Source organism: Lepisosteus platostomus, chromosome 2 (genome assembly GCF_059453375.1).
Source record: "Lepisosteus platostomus isolate fLepPlt1 chromosome 2, fLepPlt1.hap1, whole genome shotgun sequence".
Classification (NCBI taxonomy): Eukaryota; Metazoa; Chordata; class Actinopteri; order Semionotiformes; family Lepisosteidae; genus Lepisosteus; species Lepisosteus platostomus.
The window spans coordinates 16,522,213-16,541,970 of NC_142612.1; the positions used below are offsets into that span (position 1 = coordinate 16,522,213).

Below are 19,758 nucleotides of genomic sequence, written 5' to 3' on the forward strand. Positions count from 1 at the left end.
GACTGGATATTTAAAAACACACAGACATCAAACGGGCCAGCCATGCTCTTGCTTGAAGGAGCTGATTGGGCAGTAGACTCTTACGGTCTGTTCAAAAGCGATTCATTGGTTTTTGCTTATACATATCAGCTGGGTAGCAAGTTTTTTTTTTGACGTTTGCTAAATTATTTCTTTTTGAGTCTAAAGTCACAGAAATGTTCAAAGCCATCATTACGGCATGTGATACCAGCAGAATCTTGCTAAAATTAGGTTCTTTCCAGGTTAAGAACATAATTCTGGGTGATTTTAATATCCATATTGATTCACAACATCCACGTTTAGCTAAGAATTTTCTAGCCTTGTTGGAATGCATAGGCCTCACATAGCCTCAATCCAACCTCACTCTTAGTTCTCAACTCTCATCCCGGACTTAATCACTGTAAATGGTTTGTTTCACACTGATCTTGAACTAGGTATTTCTGATCACTTCGCTGTTCTCTTTGATACAGAATTCCCTGTCTCACACTCTTTAACTTGACATTTTGTATGTTTTTCACAGCTGGCAATCAGATGATCAGAACAGGTTTGCCGAGTCTTCTCTCACTACTTTGTCTTGCTTTCCAATCTTTGATACGCTGTATGACAACGTGCAAACCTTGAACGGCACTCTTTTAACTGCTTCTATCATCTCAGCTCCTCTTAAAACTCAATCCATCTCCTGTAAGACACTGGGACCCTGTGAGGAGATGCAGCCCCCACCACCACTTGGACTATAAGGAAATAAAACCGACCCTTTCACTTTAGTCTTTCTCTGTTTGTCTGAGAGAGATCTGAAACACCTGCAGGGAGTTTTGATGTGTCACAATATCAGCACGTTCAAAGTTTGATTTGCAAAAGTGAATTGTTAGCGAAAAATAAACAAAATGAAAAAAAATCCAACCTCGTTACTGTATATAATCACAAATGCTTAATAAAGCACTGCTGGCAGTCTTTGGCGTTTCAGCGATGTGAAAAACGACAATGATGAAATTCTTTAAAGATAAGGCTTTGGTAGGCAAACATTTGAAAACAAATAAATCAGAAGAATAAATTAGACCCTTTTTTCCAGGTGTCTGGCTGCACTCCAGCCTGCGGTATTTAAAAACCCAGCTAGCAGCCCAGTCCTCAGTGTCTCTCCAGAGCGAAGGGCAGCAGTAGAAGATGACAAGCCACTGGCAGCTCCTCTGTGTTCTCCTCTCCTCGGCTCTGCTCCCTGCGCTGTCAGCACCTGCAGGAGCTCTGCACGATGCTGATCCTGACAGCCCAGAGGTCCGTGACTCTGCTGCCTTTGCCCTGTACTCATTCAACTACTTCAACAAGGACCCTTACCTCTACAAAATAACCACGTTCGAGTCCGTGAAAGAGAAGGTAAGAGGCTTTAATATGATCACTTGTACATACTGTACTAGGAAGTTTATTTGTCCAAGTTTTGTCAATGAGATTACATGTACATAATCATGACACACAAGTCATCGTACATATCGAGTAATCTCATTTACTGCATCTCGTGTAGATGTCCCGTTATTAACATCGACACGACGGGAAGAAAACTGTTTCAGGGAACATGCCAGAGTAATGAGGATCTCTCTAAGCTGACAGTTCCCCATTTCACTGACATTTCTGTCTATGATTTTACAGGGATCTCAGGACTTCTACTCCAGAAAAACATTAGAAGCCCAATTTATCCTTAAACTTAGTTCTCCCTTTTCCTCTTCTCTCAGGGACAGAACAAAACCTCTCCACTCACTCAAAGATTCAGGGCTTTACTCTTTCCGCCTCAGATCGCCCATCCTGTGGATATTCAGTCTCACCTGCTCGGTCCTCTGTTCTCCCGTGCTTGATGTTCCTGCCATCTTCCCCTCTCTCACTCCTGTCTGAAAAAGTCTCTGCTGCCAAAATGCTGCATTTCTTTTCTGCTTTTCAGCATAGAATTAACCTTCACTTGTCCCATGAAAGTGTCCAAGTTAGGCTGGAGGTAAATACTCACAACACCTTCCGAATTATAAGGATCAGCTAAAACCGTATGGCTGGACAGCTTGCTCCACACTCTTAAACCCTTTGGTTAAAAAAAATGCCTTCTCTTCTTGCCTTTAGTGTCGCTTTTCATTGTGAAGAGGTCCTCTGTTTTGACTTGTCAAAGCCTTCAAAGTTTCTTCTTTGTACAGTCATGTCCGATCCTTCCATGCATCGTATCGGACAGCTGATTATCAAGACACACCTGGATAGCTGACCTGTTAGCAGCAATGGAAAATCTTGAAAATACCTCTCACTCGGCTGAATTTCAGCCCCTTGAATACTCTGTGCGTTTAAGACTCAGCTACGCAACATCACACTTTCATGTATTGTCACACAACCCAGATTCAATTACAGGGCGTTCATCCGCTGCAAAGCAGACTGGCTGGTGAAAAGTAATGACTCAGTGGTGTGACGTGTGTTTCAGGATGTCGGTGGGGGAGAGTACATAATGGATGTGCTGCTGCAAAAAACCCAGTGCAGGAAAAAAGAGGATACTGACCCTCAGTCCTGCCTACTTATGACAAACCCACAAGACACAAAGGTGAGCCTCTTTAACATAATATCAGATGTCATCTGGCAAGTTTGCAAGATGCATGATTATATTTTGTTTTGAATTCTTATTCTGAAGAAATGGGATTTCCTCTTCTGATTAATGTGGTGTTGTGTCACTCACAATCAATTAATAGAGGACCCTTTTAGTTGAAAATGTGTTCAGATGTATGAGCTGTTCCTCTCAACATCTTCCTTTTGCTCCACTCCAGGCCCTCCTGTGTCATTTTGTGGTCTTGAATGCTCCCTGGAAGCAGGAGAGAGTGCTGATTGAAAGTCAGTGCCACCCGAGACAACAGGGACAGTGAGGGGCTGGAGTTCACACCGGGACAACCCTCGTGTTAGAGCAGATTCCCAGGGTCTTAAAGAAATTAACAAGATTACTTTTACTCACTAAAGTAAAAAAATAAATAAAGATTCTAAAGAAACCTGAGCATGATTTTGTGCATCTTTGTTTTCAGAGTATATTTAATTGAATTTAAATTTGAAACTAGTCCAGTCTTACATGCTTTTGTGAATCAATGGCAGTGGGGTGGTGGGAATTCACCATAGAAAAATGACAAGATAGGCAAGGGATCCGAAACAACCACTTCAAGTCGTGCTTTAATGCATGACGAAACTGGAGTTCTCCAGCTTTCCATCAGACTTTCTTAAGCCCCAATTTAAATGAGACAAAGCTGTTACACATGTATATAGCTTATGCTATATACATTAACATAAAAGCAAAACTTTAGACAAATGTACTGTAAATAGCAAACCAATTCTACACAAAACCAGCCTTTGAATGGAAACCTCTCCTGTGTCTTGGGGACCCCCTGGACAATGATCAGGGGTCCCCTAGAGCAAGAAAGCATATACTGTAAATATTATGGAATTCACAGTTAAACAACAAGACAGTCGTTTGCTCTGTTGAGTTCACAGCAGGTAAGAAGCAGTACTCAATTTAGCAAAGGTACAAGAATGAATTTTCAGGTTTTAATTGAAGTCTGTTTTGGGGCAGTTTTATCATCCCATCCGATTTCTTAAGAAGTCACATGCTCACTCAGTCCAGAGGACTGTCTCCAATGGCACACGGCAGAACCCCAAGTTTTCCTCCTCTCCTCCGTGGGAGGACTGTGGCCCATTGCAGGTGAGCTGTGGAGACCCCTCGAGTTGAGGCAGAAGTGCCGGTGGGAGGGATGGGGCAGCTCTCTGGAGGCAGACTTGGGTCAGCATACAGGCGAGATGAAAAGAGAGCAGAGGCTGCTGGTACACCTTCAGGACGGACAAGGGAGTTTCACACGGGGCTCCCAGCCTCACAGCTCTGAACCTTCCTGGGAGTTGTCAGGCCAGGATAAGGTTATTACCTATATTACCTTTTCAACTACCATTTTTGTCTAGATGAAAATGTCAACACAACTCAGTCTTTAGGCTCAGCGTTTCCCCATCTTATATTTCTAGTCTGTCTAGAATGGATAGTTATTACTCCGAAAAATACAACCACCGTCTTAGACAACCTCACATGAGGTTACAAGATGAAATGCACTGACATGCTTGCTTCAAGTAATACCTCACTGAGAGAGGAAACCAGCAAGAGGATCATTGTGAAAAATGCAAAATTTATTCAAATTTGCAACAGTCTGATACAAGAAGCTTCAATTTTCCAGGCTTAAAATCCAATTCTAAAATGTTTTAATATTCAATAAATGTTCCAAACATTAAATATTTCAAAGATCTTAAATATAAAAAGGCAACACCTGCCCTCTTTTTAAAACACGAAAACTGTCAAACTTCAGTCACAAAAATTATGTCCACTGCATTTTGAAAGTCACATTCAGGCAGAACAGTTCTCATTTTAAATACACATTGTAACATCGATATAGAAACCTGTTAAAACACTGCAGCAAAAAAAATTGCAGCATTATTACAAAGGATGTGAAAGACAGATTGACTGGCAAGATTAATAAAACTTCAATTCTTTCAAGTATACCCAGTACTAAGACCAATTTGATATCTTTTCATGATTTATTAGGTTTATAATAATGCTACTATTAAGTGCATTAAAAATTTAATTAAAATATCACTTAATAACCATCTTTAAATATTCTTTTACATTATCAACATCCTACCCTACTCTTACGTAACTGGTTCAAGTTTTAACAATTTTGGCTTAAATTTAACTATGTACCTATGAAAAGGGAGACTATCATACTTCTGAATATTAATTATATCTACGTTTTAACTAAAAATCCTCTGCTCCAACGCCCAACGTGTATTTACATATCTTTTGGTGAAAAACGATGGGATTTTCTGCAGAGAAACGTTCCAGACTTCAGTACTCCTAAAAAAATGAAAAGAAAAATTACATATTAATCTAGATGTATATGAATCTATGAACAGCTTAGTAATTAGTACCTTAGTATTATGAAATTAATTAACATCTGCCCCCATTTATATAACTGGGTACATTATGGGAGCAATCTGAGTGAAGTACCTTCTTCAAGAGCAGTGTCTTACCTGGGATTTGAACCTACAGCCTTCCAGTTACAATCCCACACCCCTAGTCCACTACAGTGTATCTATAGAACACCAGTTCGCACTACTGTATCTTCAAAGTAACTGTTTATTCCAGTTAACTTGCTTGATATTGTCAAGGCAGGAGCCAAGAGGAGTTTGTCTACCACGACTCGAGCACTGAATGCTTCTGCGTTGCCTTGTCACACCCACACTGCTGGTTTGGACAGCTAGCCAAACGATCGAACACAATCGCCGGCTGACGGGGCAGTTTTTAGGACCCTGCAGTGGAGACAGCGACCCAACACTCCATGAACGGGACAAAGACCAGTCCCCAGCTGGGCTCTCACCTTTCAAACCCCTATCGAAAGTCTCCTCCAGCACAGATCCGACTCCATCACCTCTTTGAGGCGCGGACAGAATCCACTAGGAGGGCACTGGGAACAGCGAGTCGCTGGACAGCGCACACTGCAGTGACGGACCCCAGAAATGATATGGAATATTACCACTTCCCCCCCCCCCCCCAATGCCATTCTTAAGCATCCTCACACTAATGTGAGTGCGATGGGTGTGAGGAGCACACTGGGTACAAGACATTGTACCCGAACAAGGAGGGATTAGGAAAAGTTTGTTAGTGGAAACTCCACTGTCACGCAGGGCTGTGGAGAAGCAGATGTCAGTGGGTCATGGATTCAAAATGTGGGTACAACAGTACAGTAATGGTAAGACAGCCTCGCTGCAAACCCCACCTTGAGTGTGCATGGCTAAATACAATGAGACAAGCACTGTGCCCCCCAGCACAAACCCCCCGGGCAAAGCAACAAAACGCCACAACTTGCAGTTTTAGAATCGATTTTCAAAGCAGGAGACATGCCGTTACACCAAGTGGCTTTCAGACTCCATGTTTTTGGCCATCTCGTATGTCAGAAAAGCTCATGACTATGCCAGATCAGGAGGGTAGAATCCTCTGCACATGTCTTCTAAATGAACCCGACTTTGGAATCAGCTGCGATCTGGCAATACTCAACTCGATACATCTTGATCTAGACTGCAGTAAAGGAAAAGCAATATTTACATCTTTTTCTCGAAACTTCCAGTCCCTCCCCTTTTCCTACGTAATACACAGGCGGCATTTGTAGAGCTTCTGGTCGTGTGTTCGGATGTGGTTTTGTACATTCCTCTGCCTGAAGAAGGATTTGTTACACAACTGAAAAAGGGAATAAAAAAAAGAAGATATGATTAGATGTTTGATATACTAGGCCGGATAAACACCATCATGGTAGTTTACTTTAATCTAACCCCACAACTGGTTTACAGTGCTAATAAAAGGATTTACTCTATAATGAACTGATATGTATGCAAGAAAAATCTGTATATTGCATGCCATTCATATCACAGTTCTATCGGCACTGTGTGATTGCGTTCCATTTCCTCAAACTGCAGCATGCCTGGCAGGCACAGGCTGTGAGGAGGATTAACCAGTCAAGGTCAGGATTATTCAAGATTTTCGACACATGTGGCTTCTTCTGGATTTTCCTGTTCTGCCTCTTACTTGTTGCGTTTCCCCCTCAGACAGGTTTCACAAGACTCGCTACCTTTTCCATTCTGCCACGTTTGCCAGTTGTTTCGCCAACTTTCTATTCTTGTGAAAACAATTAAAACAAAAACGCCACTCAGCTGCAGAAGAGGAAGGGGCGTGTGGATACAGGTCTGTGCTTCGCGTTTCCCCTAAGTCTTCACTTTCCTTCATTTTCTCCATTCCTTGCAGCAGACTAGCTCTCAACAGGTTGGTGTGAGACAACAACATGCACAGACCAGGACATAGCCCTGCCGTTTTCACATAACGGGTAATACTACGGACAGCAGCTCATACAAACCTTCACCAGAACTGCACAGATTATGGTTCTTATATTTGTTCAGATCACTGCATAGATTTTTCTATAATGTTTCAAACTGAGGTAGAGATATAGTTGGAATAGATTTGATGCATATTAGTCTGCCTCAGTCGACTAAATTTAAGGATTCCCTTCTCTTAACGACAGACTACTGTTCTTTTAAATTTTCTCCATTCATTGGAAGTTTCATTTCACACCTCTCTGCACCCATTCTGACTTCACACCTCTTGACTGGCCTCTCTTTCTGTCCCCTGCTCCCGCCTCTCACTCCTCCTCCCTCCCAGCCTTTGTTCTCCCGCTACTTTACCTTTGCCTACTGCCCTGTCTCTCTCACACCTGAAGAAGGCTCCACGGCCGAAACGTTGTGTTCTCTTTCTTCTTTTTTTCAGCATGGAATAAACCTATTACTTGTTCCTTTGCAGCCTACGCATGCTGACGCAGCTACCCACCTAAATTTAAGGACTGCACTTATCATTATCATAAATTAATACACAATGAATAAATGAATACATAATTAGAGCATATACCAAATAATAATAATAATAATTGCTTACACCTGTATAGCGTTTTTCTGGACACTCCACTCAAAGCACTTTACAGGTAATGGGGACTCCCCTCCACCACCACCAGTGTGCAGCCCCACCTGGATGATGCGACGGCAGCCTTAATGCGCCAGAACGCTCACCACACATCAGCTATCAGTGGGGAGGAGAGCAGAGTGATGTAGCCAATTCACAGAGGGGGATTATTAGGAGGCCATGATTGGTAAAGGCCAATGGGAAATTTGGCCAGGACGCCGGGGTTACACCCCTACTCTTTTCAAGAAACGCCCAAATGTCAGAAATAAAGAACAACAATATTATCTGCCAGACGCCATCAGTCTGTGCCAGGGTCAGGGGTTTCAATGCCGACTTCCACACAGAGCCCGGCGGTACTCACCGGGCACGGCCAGTGCTTCCCTTCGATGTGGCGGATTCTGTGCATGATGAGAGTGTCGCAGTTCTTGTAGAAGGCGCTGCATTCGGGGCAGGTGTGCGACACCACCGGGGCGATGTTGCCGGGGACTCTCCTGGCCGCGCGGAGCCTCCTGAGCCGTTTCCGCCGGAGGCTCTCCAGCAGCTTGGACTGGCCGCTCCGGAGCCACAGCAGCCGGCGCAGGTTCTGGCAGGCCACAACGCGAGAATGAGGGACCCGGCAGCACGCTACCCACACATCAAATGGATACAGTGCAACAAATTCTACCGGCAAGCGCGTCTCTCTTTTCAGAGAGTGGGCGGGTTTCAGCTGCCGCAGGACTCCCAGGAAAATACAGAATAAGCTTCCGCAACTAATGATCACTTGTATAAGGTCCCCTCATAGCCTTTTCTGTTCAAGACTACAAAGCCCTGAAAAATATCTGGTTTCTTTTCTGTGGACTGATAAAGAAGGAATATTTTTGTGGTCACACTAGTGCATTGTAACATTTATAATTCCATGACGCAAACCCTCAGCATTTATAACTATGCATCAGCCCTGTCAATATAAAGTTGATTGCTCAATCTTAGATTTTCAATTTTCATTTGTTGATTGTACAGCATTTCCTAATCCTCCTATATTTTGGATTCATGTGGAAACTTGAATGTATCCGAATCTAGACAGGTAATATATATTAGAGCAGTGGTCCCGATATACATGCGGTACTCCACTACTTACACTGCCCCAGGTTGAGCATTCATCTCTTATCTCATATTTCTAACTCCATTAACAAGTTCTCAGTCTAAAACACATTTTTCCCCCAAATGCCTAAAGCATGTCATTTGAGAAATAACCTTTAATGAGGAACTTAATCCAACTGAAGATCTAAATACCCCATATTGAATGCTTTGTGTGTCCATAATAAAAATATTAACATTCTGGCTTCTAGATTTTAATCCGCACTCAGGACCTAGCTACTATTGCCAATAAATGATAAAAAATGGAATTGTTAAAAAAACGAAACAACTCATTAGCTATCACTGAAAGAATAATGGGAATCATACGCATTGCGAGTTATATATGAATGAACGGGTTAAATGCCACCTGGTCATGTTTACAGTACTCCTTAATGGTTCTGAAACCCAGCTGCTAGCACAGAGTTCAACACATTTCTCTCCCCGTCCTACTAAGGGAAAAAGAAAAAGAAATCGCTTCAAGAGCTCCACTGGAGTAAAAAAAAAAAAAAGATTAACAGTGGCACCCCAGAACCATGACTGGGAAACTATCGCAGCTCTCCTAAGGGTTTCTTCACCTGTAATGCTGAAATTAATTAACTTTAATATTTGCTAGTGGATTCATTTCCCTTCCCCCCCACCTCAATCTCTTGCTAACGAGATGATCCGTTGTAGGAAATGACAAGCGCTCACCTTTGGTACCTCCTTGGCGACGGCGGGTCGCGCCCCACGCTCGGCCAGCGCCCTCGCCGGGCCCCCATTCTCCAGCCCTGCTCTGCGGACGGAGGTCTGCGCCAGCCCCGCCTCACTCGACGCGCTCCTCTTGGCCTGGGGCCTAGTGCCCTTGGCCTCCCGCAGGCGCCTGTCAAAGCCAGGCAGGGCCCTCGCTTCTCTGACTGCCCTTCGCGTCCTGCCTGCTATTTCCGAAAACCCGCTCCTACTACATCCTTCCTCTTTGGTACTTTTCCGAGAGACCGGCTTCGCGGGGGCAACTTCGGGCGTCGTGCTTTCTCTTTTAATGGCGCTGCTCGACATCAGTATGGCGTTTCCCGGCCTGTATAAGCTAAACAAAAACCCAGCATCCAGGAGCTTTTGTGTGGGTTTGCTTTTCCTTTTCCCCAGGTCAAAAAAGGGTTCGGTTTTGCACACCACTGTCTGAAGGCTTTGGCTTTTGGCACCCAAATTCCAGGGCTTGGTTTCCCTTCCAGCTCGTCCACAGTCTTTCTGAAGTGGACAGTTATCCAGCTCCTGCACTTCCGCTTTCAGCGAGAGGTTTTGCCCGGCGCAGGCAGAGCTGGGAAACGTGCCTGTGCCAGACTGCCTGTTACTCCTGAGCACCCGACCAGAGCTCCCTGTGACGCTTCCCGGCAGCACCTCCAAAGAGCAGCCCCTGGAGATGGACTTCTTAACTTTAAGGGACAAGAAGGACTCCATGTGGCTAGGAGCCAAATTCAAAGGCCGTTTCTGAGTGCTGGTTACAGTTCCCTGCCGAGACCCTGCTGGGTATTTGAGCTCTCCTTGCAGGTGAGCATTTCCAGACCGGAGTCTTGAGAGAGGCTGTGTGTGAAGTGCGAGGGTTGAGTCACTCCTGCACCTGGCAGCCCTCGTCTCCCTCAGGCCGTGGGCAGCCCTCTGTTCTGCCTGCAACGTCGACTGCACAGCTGCGGCTCTGCTTCTCGTGTTTCTGTCGGGGGTCAGGCCACACCCGCCTCTCTTCAGCCCCAGCTCCTCTATGCTGATGGCAGTGGGCTCCGTTTTGATGGCTTTCTTAATGCTCAGGCTTCTCCTTCCCTCTGCCTTTGTGCAGTTAAAGGCTGGAAGCGTGCCGGCCTCACCCAGAGATGTTGGCTTGGACGCGCTGCGGCGCTCTTCTCCCGGGCGGGCCTCCGAATTGGGCTGAACCGTTCTCGGTTTTCGTCTGGTAGTCAGAGAATAGCTACTCACTTTCAGTTTCCTGAGCCTCTTCTTCTGCCTCCAGCCGGTGGGCTCCTCGCCGCAGACTACCAGGGATTTGCGCTGCAGGCCCAGCACGCTGAGGAGCTTGTACTTCTCTAGCGTCGTTGGCGACTGCACCTCTTCCTCTATGGGCTCCTCTTTAATCGGGGAACTGAAGGCCAAGGAGGAAGAGGACACCGGTTCCTGGCTACACTCTGCTGGGTGAGAATAACGGAGCTTCTGCTTGTACTTCGCAGAAGGAGGGACAGACCCCGCCTCCACCGTTTCTTTCAAAGGCCCCTCCACCCTCTGCAAGGGCATGGAGCGCAAGGTCATGCTGGGGTGCCGGGGAGCAGGCGAGGGCGTTGGCGCGGAAGCAGCGAGGCTGCGGGGCGACTTCCTCTTATTGGACGGCGATTTGAAATCCATGAGTTTCAGCCTTTTCTTTGAACTGCTCTGGAAGGATTCCTCCTGCACCGTTGGACCAGGAGTAGCGCACCAGGGCGGTCTGCACACGGCCTCAGCCCTCAGGTCCTCGCACGGACCCAATCCCAGCCTGAGACCGTTCTCGAAATGGGGTGCCAGGCTTTCCTCAGGACCCCTTCTGCTGGACTCCCCGAGCCAGCCAAGAGTCGTCTTCAGACAGTCTTCAGCCTTTGCCTTCTTCCCCTGCTTCCGACACGGAGCCTCCTTTCCAGCAGAGGGCGCCACACCGTCCTGTGGGTCTTCAATCTTGCAAATGAACACGGAGGCGTCTGTGGAAGCAGGCGGGGGGCTCCCAGAGATACTCTCCCTCTGGCAATGGAGTCCCGAATTGTTTTTCGTGCCCATGTGTCCCTGCTCTCTCTCGATGGCTTTGCACACTTCCACGACCGGCCACATCCGAAAGTGCCTGGCCATGGCGGAGACCTCGATGAGGTTCTCCAGCTTCAGGGACAGCGTGGAGCTATAGGAGAACTCCAGCAAGGGCAGAAAGCTCTCCTCACTGTACCCTGGGAAACACAGAAATGAAGGGGTGCAATCACTTAGCATATGTTTTACAGTACTTCAACTTCGTGCCCAAATTTCGCAACCTGTAAAACCCAGCTCAGGTGGTACCCAATTTATAACCTGAACTGCATGAGTTTGGCAGCGATTTGAGATTTAGTGAATTCAAAACTTTCAAAGGGTTTTAATTTGAGTTGGGGGAAAAAAAGTGTTTATATAATGCAAACTATGCATTGGAGACCAACGGGTTTTGATGAGGAACAAGTAAAGGTTTATTCCATGCTGAAAAGAGAAGCAAAAGAAACACAACATTTTGGCAACATTCTTAAGTTGCGGCTCCACAGCCTAAAATGTGTTTCCTTTCTTCTCTTTTCCACATGGAATAAACCTTCACTTGTTCCTCTGCAGCTTACGCATGCTGACGATGCTCCCTACTTGAACTAATACATTTTGATGTTGCCTAAAATATATTGCCTAATTCAGTATTACACCACCTTGCTGTGTCATTGATTGCCAGGCAAACCATCACAACAGCTCAAGACCTGCAAGGATAACTACAGGCAGCGATATCATTGCGGAGTTGCACATGCAGTGAAAGCAGCAGCTCCTGGAAAGGAAACTTCACATGGGAACAACTCCCACTGAAATGACAGGCGGGTGAGTGAAACTCTTACTGACAAAGCAAGTAGACGAGGCACAAAACCCCAATTTATCCAAAAGCAACACAAAGTTCCTCAGAGTAAACTCTCTGCATGACAGGAAAATAACCAGTAGCGATCTTGCTGCAAATATAGGGGTTAAAGTTCAAGTACAGTGAACAAGTCAGCAGGTCCACCTGCCGTTTTGACCACTGCAAAGTCTATAGCTCTTTACAGGAGAGTGAGCCTGGACTAAAACAGAGATGCAGCTCTAATGCAACTACATGCTCCATGTGCCTAACAGGTCCCAGGGCTCACTGCTGTGAAACAGCCAACTGCACTGCTGGGCCAAATGTGTATTTTGTAGTCTTTGAGCACAGTCATAAGTCAGCCAGTGTTACAACCCAAGCACAAGGAGGTGACATCCGGACTACAGCCGCTCTGAAGAATATGTATGATATCCGTTTACAGATCTGAGATTATAAGGAAGCTCAGGACAGGGCTCACCCGTCAGGTCTATCGCGGTCTGCGGACTGGCTGTGGAGTCCATCTCGGTGAAGATCTCCTGGAAGTACTCGCTGACAGCGGCCAGCACAGCCTTGTGGGCGGAGAAGGACCTCCCCCCCACCTTCAGGGTGATGTCGCAGAAGAGCCCCTCCCCGCGCTGGCCGTTCAGTTTGCAGAGCAAGTCGTTCCCGTACGACGACAAGGTTTTGGAAACCGGCTGCTGGTGGACCTAAAGGGCAATAAACCGCTTTAGAACGGACATGAAAACCAACTGAAACAAAGCATGTAGTTTTTTGTTATTATAATAATCCACCTAAACAGAAAATACAAAGACCTGTTGCAAAACAAAAATAAAAACATTAAGTCTTTAATGTTTCAAGTAGCACTCTGAAATATTCATATCTCTCCACTACTATCATTTGTTCTATCCTAAGAAGGAAATTCAGTAATATTATGAACAAACCAATCCCAGGCAAAACTCCCATTTCCTAAAGAAGCCCAAAATGATCACGGTTTATAAATCAGTACGTACGCTGTAGTCTATGTTGTTAAGTGAATGTGTACAAATGCCATGCAAACAACATCTTACAAGTTATGGAGTGTTTTACGTACACACAGTCTCAATGATTTATGGAAATATTTAACGGCTTACCATTTCCACACGTTGAAAAGCACACCTGGCTAAATGAACTATCAATTCCCTGAAGTCAGTAACCGTAACAGGAATGGGCGAGAGCCGGTAAGCGAGTGAGCTGCACACACAGCAGCTTGCTAGACCGAGGCGCACGGACACTTCCTGTACGGACCGGCGAGAGTGAGACTGCGTGCACAGGGGCTTTTAGGAGCAAGCGAGCAGCACTCTGGGTACGGCTCGTCCATTTTGCTCATTCTTTTTCAGCATTAGTCCATTTCATCCCACCATCAGGAGCTAAATTTCTGAAATTTAAAATCGTTTCGACTCAGGAATTTCCATGGATGTAAGCCAGTTTTCTTGCACAGATCCCCACGTAAAAGGCTGTTCATGATTTCTGTTTCACGACATTTGGGTGCAGTTATCAATCAGGATTGCAAAACCATGGATGCACAATATTGCATTTATGTTTACAATCACTAGATATTTTTGCTGTGTGACATTAGTCTTATGTTATAGATGGACATGAAATGAGGGATCCCTCACAACACCCAATAATTCAGTATATAAACCTATAAATGACATGAAATTGTCTGATGGGTAAACCTGCCTGGGCAGATCCCTGTTCACAAGTTTTAAAACGAGCTTGCACTGCAGCTCATAAAATACCCATTTCTTTTTTCAGCATCCTCAACACAAACCATTAATAATTCCCTCGATGCCTCAATGACACCCTTTTTTGAATTTCTTTGAGAAAACCAACAGAACAATTACAGTTATCTAACCATCTAAAGCATTTTTTGGGGGGTGATGGAAAAAATGAAGCACCAAAGGTGAATGTAACCCCACTGGGCTCAGTTCATATCTGCTGGAATAATTGCCTTGAATTGAGGGCTGCATTTCTAAACTGTTGCACCCACCAAAGAGAGAAACTTCATTTAAAAATGTACCCCTGCAGCATAATGACAATGTGCCTTTCAGCATATACTGAAAATTAAGACAATTTTCCATTTGGGTGTCCAAAATCAGAAAACATAAAACCTCCTATAACTGTCAGACATACACCCTGTGGTTGGTGTGCACTCCATGCTTTAAGCCTGTGACTAAACTATTTTACTCGCCTTTAACCTGCAAAACCCCCTATATAGCACTCTGGAAGCACAAAGAAAGTGCTGAACACTGAGTTAAAGTGGACAGATCATCATCTTCGCCAACTCAAAAGAAACACTGTATTATGTACACATTTCATGCACAAATACCATAATTAATTAGGAATGGTTGTCATTCGTGGAGACATTCATTCAGCCCACCTAGTCCATTTGGCGTTTAGTAGCTAATTGATCCTAGGATCTCATCTGTCCATTTCTTGAAAGAAGCCATTCAATAGCATGGCTGGTAGCTTGTTCCACACTCCCATACACCCACAAACCCACATTACGGTAATATCACCATATGTGTGGAAAAGAGATTCCATTTTAAAATCATTAGATGTGAAATATGGGCTTTGAATAGCATCTCTGTGCTTGAAACATCCTTTAGCTTTCATCTTTAAGTTTAACACTCCACATGAAGTACTGTTCCTTCACAGAAATGTATAAATCACACAGCCTTCAGAAGGCCAGGGCCAACCACAGGCACTTACATGTCCTCCATCATGTTTCTCTCTGCATTCCTCACATCCCAGGACGTATTCTCGGATGTGACAAAACATTCCTGAAACACAAAGCGAAAACCTCTGAAACCTTTGTTTTAATGCTACATTGTACAGGCTATTTCAACTTGCGTTTAGTTTGTAAGTATTCCGTTTACAATATAAATTACACATTAAATAAAGATAAAATAAATTTAAATTAAATTTAATTTAAAAATGCCAATTGGAATCATTTTAAGAGGTATAAAGTTATTTACAACCAAGCTAATGAAAACGACGAGACCCCTTTTCCTGCAACATAGTCAATATGGCACACTCCCATCTACCCTTTGAAAAAGTCATTTAGATGTAAAAAAGACCCCTCTATGTTTTTTAAAGAACAATTCAAAGCTGCGACCTTGTTTTACGCATGCCTTTTAGGAAAAATATGTGGAAGAATAAACATCTTTGAAAATCTCTATGAAAAGAAGAACATGTTGGACATACTTGGTCTTAAAAACAAATACTAGCTTGTACAACTAAAAATATTTATATCTAAAAAAGACAATGGAAAACTTCTCAAATAAATCAATTAGCACTTTCTGCAGAAAATTCATACAAGAAAGAATGCAAGAGAAAAAGTTTTATGAAAACATTTATAGGCAAATTTGTTACATCAGTTGCATGATAATGGATATTAAAAAACATAATATAATTGGGTGGCATAATGGCATATTGCCTCCTCCTAGCACTGTGGCCCTGGGTTCAATTCTTGACCTGGGGTGCTATCTGTGTGGAGTTTGTATGTTCTCCCTGTGTACAAGTGTGCTGCCTCTGGGTGCTCCAGTTTCCTGTCTCAGTCCAAAGACATACTAGTGCGTTAATTGGCTGCTGTGAAAACTGGCCCTAATGTGAGTGTGTGCATCTATGTTTGTCTGCCTTTCCTATGATGGACTGGCAACCCATCCAGGGTGTATCCTGCCCTGCACCCACTGCTTGCCAAGATAAGATTCCAGCTCTCCTTCGTCACTGAATTGGAAGAAGCAGCTCAAAAACAGGTGTTTTTTTATCTTAAAAAGTCACTAACTTGCATTTGAGTGCTCTCTTGATAGAAGTACTAAGAAAGTCGATTAGAAGCAGCCCCAAAACAAAAGTAAAGTGAGTTCCAGAAAGACAGGAAGATATCCCTTTTAATGGAGCAGCACTGTGTTTAGAATCTCCAACCTGTCTTTAGATATTTTAAAATGTCATCGTATGGACCTCATTTTGTTCTGGAGCCCTTAAAAGTTGACTTGGGTCATCCTGCTCAGATAGACATCTTCAAAAAGTCAATTCAATTAATGAAGGCTTTGATCCTTGATTGCTTAATTAAACCAAGCGCTCAAGACCACGTATAATAATGACTCACTGTAGGAAAGAAGTCAAGTTGGTAAGACAGTCTCGCCAGTGTGAACAGCCGCCTGTGGCTGTACAGCGTGCTGTTAACGGTCATATAATTCTGTAAAGGCGCTATATCAAATGAAAGACTGATCAATTGACTTGTGAAAAGGCTTGCACACCACATCACTTGAACCATCGCACGTCCTTGCAGCGTGAGCATGACAAATCAAAGCTCCAGATAAGCCAAGCGCAACTCACTTCTTTTGAGCTGCTCCTGAAGGACAGTTAGGGCTGTATGAGACTTGGAAATATTTCACCACTGGTTGTTTTGGGGGAATACCCTCCAACGAGCACATACCAAAAATTGCCAAATGAAGCCAGGGGATAATGAAGCTTTATTGTGTAAAATGTGACTTCACGCTTTTGTCAAAACAGAAGCCTACCAGAATAAGCATTTAGTGCCGTGTGATTTTACTGGTCTGTGCTTTTACGGAACACCTCTGAGAAAGTGAAGAACAGTTTTATTTGGGTTGGGTTTTCCAACGATTTTGGTGTGCATCGAATGATTGCTGGTTGATTCAAGGCACTTTTAAGGATTGTACATTACAGCAATAATAACGTGGGTCATTCCTGCCTAATTCCCAGCAAGCACAAAGAGATCTGTCATTGCACTGGACTGTAAATCCTTGACATCACTTCCTGAATACACCATTCCGTCATTCCTGGGTGTTGTATGATGTCAACACCACGGGCTGCCACACAACTTGACGCCAAAGGTATCGAGTTTTGGAACCGAAAGTAAAAACAAGCAGTGGACATGTTCGTTTTCGTCGTTTTACACCTTCAAAGCTGCCAAGCAGTGGCATAGCGAGAGTTTAACATACAGAGCAAGATCAAGTTAATTAATGGTACTGCCATACATAAATTAACACTAGCAAACGATTCACGCGTCTGATTTAGAAATCATACTGTGAAATTAAAATGAATCTCGTTATCGTTTTCACAACACAATATAATATTGCAACTAGTACAAAAACCGAACAGCACTAAATCACTTCACCACTGAAAGTATTTTGTTTTTCCTCTTGTACGAGCCAGGTGATATTAAGGAGCGGTTAAATGATCCGTCTACTTTTTAAGCCATCCTGCGAAAATAAAACTTCTAAGAACCATTTTTATCATCTCTGGTAAAAAACAAACAAACAGTTAAGGTACGTAAAATAATTGGAGAATCTACAACTGCAAAAATAAATGTCATTTAAAAACCAAAAGGTGAATCTTATCTCCGATACCAGAGAATTGCGAACCGCGTGTAACTTGTCCACACTTGATATGTCCAGCGGTGCACCGTGCGCTACAGCTCCAGGTAGACATACGATAATTTAACCCCCCCTACAGTAAACATATAGGAGACTGTACCTTCCCACCAGTAGTTTTCTGCCACAAATCTGTAGGTATCCTCCAGGGTGTGGTGCGTCTTCCCCAGCCTCTTCTGATGAAAAGTTGCAATGGCATTGCGCCTCCTGTCCGTGTCCAGCACTTCTCTGTAGTTAATGTATCCCTTCTCCAACTTTTTACGGTACAAAACTCCATCGATGACCTCGAAGAAGGGCGAGGATACCGTTTCCCCCTCTGCGGAATCACTGATAAGCGCATTCCCTCCAAGTTCCTGCTTTTCCAGCAAATGTTTGTTACAGAAAGTGTCCTCATTAGCATAGGGCTTGTTGTAGGCGCAGTCGCCGGCCATTTTTTTGCCGGCTTCCTTGTTTACAGCCTTTTTTTTATCGTTTTGTAGTTCCCCAAAGCAATTATTTGCTTTTACTTTTCGTTTAAACCCGGCAAGAACAGTTAAGTTAATTCACTCGCAGCTCCTGAAACAGCTCTTTAGCCTTGAAACTAAAGCCACGCAACTCAACTAACATTTCTCGCGCAGTTAAAGATCCTAATCACACTCGCAAAGCTTCTCCTAACTTTATGTGAGATTTACTAGCACCCTATATACCTGAAAATGGTAATAAAGTATGCGTCCAATCAAGCATGTTCAATAACGTGTTACTACTATTGATATGTATAAAAAAACATAAATGATGTATCAAAAAACACCGTAAAGGTTATGTTAAGCAACCTGATGTCATGTACGTATATATACGGTCTTTGGAAAAAAAATGTAGTGAATTTTAAAACGGTTGTACTCGAAATGAGATATTTTCATGCAAACAATCTTTCACAAAATGTACGGGCAAATATTATTCAAAATGTCAAAAAAAAGATCACAAATTCATTCGACCGCACTCCGCGTCACGAATTATAACTCCAGCGACATGTGGCTCAAACAGCCACTCTCTGTACTTTCTAGACCAGATGTCATGTTCCTCGAATCGGGTCCACAAAACAGAAAACATAATTAAAACATCTACGTTAAATTTGAGTCGACTGCGCTAACAGTTTAAAAAAAAAACTTTGGTTCACGCTATTTTTTTTTTTTTGCGCGTTTGTAGTCTGATGTAACTTTGCTCCTACCAATTCCAAAACGCACCGCTTATTTCTTGGCAAACCCGGGCGCACAAGGCAAAGCAAACTGCAGCGACAAAACTACCACACTGGGCTAGGTCTCTAGTCAGATGATCAGCTTATCTTTGAGCCCACTAGTGGAAGCTGTAGTCCAACCCATCACCGTGCGCTTCAAACCATCCTGCGCAGCAAAACAATTTGATCTTTTTTTTTTCCAAAAAAAAAAAATCAAGTCGCACGTCCTTTCACTCGGTCCGGGGTTCCGACAGTGCCGTTGAAGAGCCACCCTCCAGGGAGGCAGATACTCCAAACCGCAGAATTAAAACTATCGGCCGAAATGTATCAATATTAGCTCTTCTGTCGCCACAACTCCTTCAGCTCTCCCGTAGTCAGATGATCAAATAATCCAATTCTTTAACTCGTAACCTTCTACTGGTTACCATGGGCCAACCTAACCTGGTAAAAAAAACGCATCGATCGCCCTCCCTATGCCAAAGCCCATTAGCAGAGAGTTTTAGGAGCTCCCACTTCTGACGATACTATTGGTTACTAGTCGCGTCACTCACAGTGGAGGTGATTTTTTTTCCCTTTCTTGTTTTAAATAAATCAAGATAGGTTGATGACATAAGCGTTGTCCGTCTCTGCAGCAGGCGGACGGGTTAATTGTTTCAAAACAAGTGTATCTGTGCTGAGAAGCTTGTGCAACAATGAATAACTGCGCTCTTTCAAGGAATGTTTAAAGGTGTAAAGTGGGAATTAATTCAAGATTAATCAAATGGTTAACACGTCTCACATCACACGGTTTTATTTTGTGGACTTAAACTGATGTTCTATCACCTTTTAAAGGAAAAGCTTAGCATAGTAGTTACCTAATTATAAA

At 43.8% G+C, this 19,758-nt stretch overlaps 2 protein-coding genes across 2 annotated transcripts; one reads left to right on the plus strand and one right to left on the minus strand.

The window, feature by feature from the left end:
* Positions 1–1,088: 1,088 nt before the first annotated feature.
* On the plus strand, positions 1,089–3,016 carry LOC148676040 (cystatin-like). The gene is made up of 3 exons (XM_088600831.1): positions 1,089–1,386; positions 2,459–2,575; positions 2,796–3,016. Exons 1-3 carry the CDS (start codon positions 1,180–1,182, stop codon positions 2,889–2,891), a joined length of 420 nt encoding a protein of 139 aa, XP_088456957.1. The 5' UTR covers positions 1,089–1,179; the 3' UTR covers positions 2,892–3,016.
* Positions 3,017–4,161: 1,145 nt separating this feature from the next.
* On the minus strand, positions 4,162–19,328 carry LOC148676041 (uncharacterized). Its single transcript, XM_088600804.1, has 7 exons — positions 17,787–19,328; positions 15,000–15,070; positions 12,727–12,955; positions 9,353–11,586; positions 7,911–8,132; positions 6,152–6,283; positions 4,162–4,903 (listed from the first exon to the last, which is right to left on the minus strand). The coding sequence occupies exons 1-6, from the start codon at positions 18,112–18,114 to the stop codon at positions 6,188–6,190; spliced, it is 3,180 nt and encodes a 1,059-aa protein (XP_088456930.1). The 5' UTR covers positions 18,115–19,328; the 3' UTR covers positions 4,162–4,903; positions 6,152–6,187.
* Between the last annotated feature and the right edge of the window lie 430 nt (positions 19,329–19,758).

Bases quoted from the DNA above. Each gene is read 5' to 3' on its own strand.
- LOC148676040 (XM_088600831.1), top strand. From the start codon at position 1,180: ATGACAAGCCACTGGCAGCTCCTCTGTGTTCTCCTCTCCTCGGCTCTG. The intron at 1,387-2,458 runs GTAAGAGGCTTT...CGTGTGTTTCAG, and splicing joins TCGAGTCCGTGAAAGAGAAG to GATGTCGGTGGGGGAGAGTA. The intron at 2,576-2,795 runs GTGAGCCTCTTT...GCTCCACTCCAG, and splicing joins CAAACCCACAAGACACAAAG to GCCCTCCTGTGTCATTTTGT.
- LOC148676041 (XM_088600804.1), bottom strand. From the start codon at position 18,114: ATGGCCGGCGACTGCGCCTACAACAAGCCCTATGCTAATGAGGACACT. The intron at 11,587-12,726 runs GTGAGCCCTGTC...TGTGTTTCCCAG, and splicing joins GACCGCGATAGACCTGACGG to GGTACAGTGAGGAGAGCTTT. The intron at 8,133-9,352 runs GTGAGCGCTTGT...GTGGCCTGCCAG, and splicing joins TCGCCAAGGAGGTACCAAAG to AACCTGCGCCGGCTGCTGTG.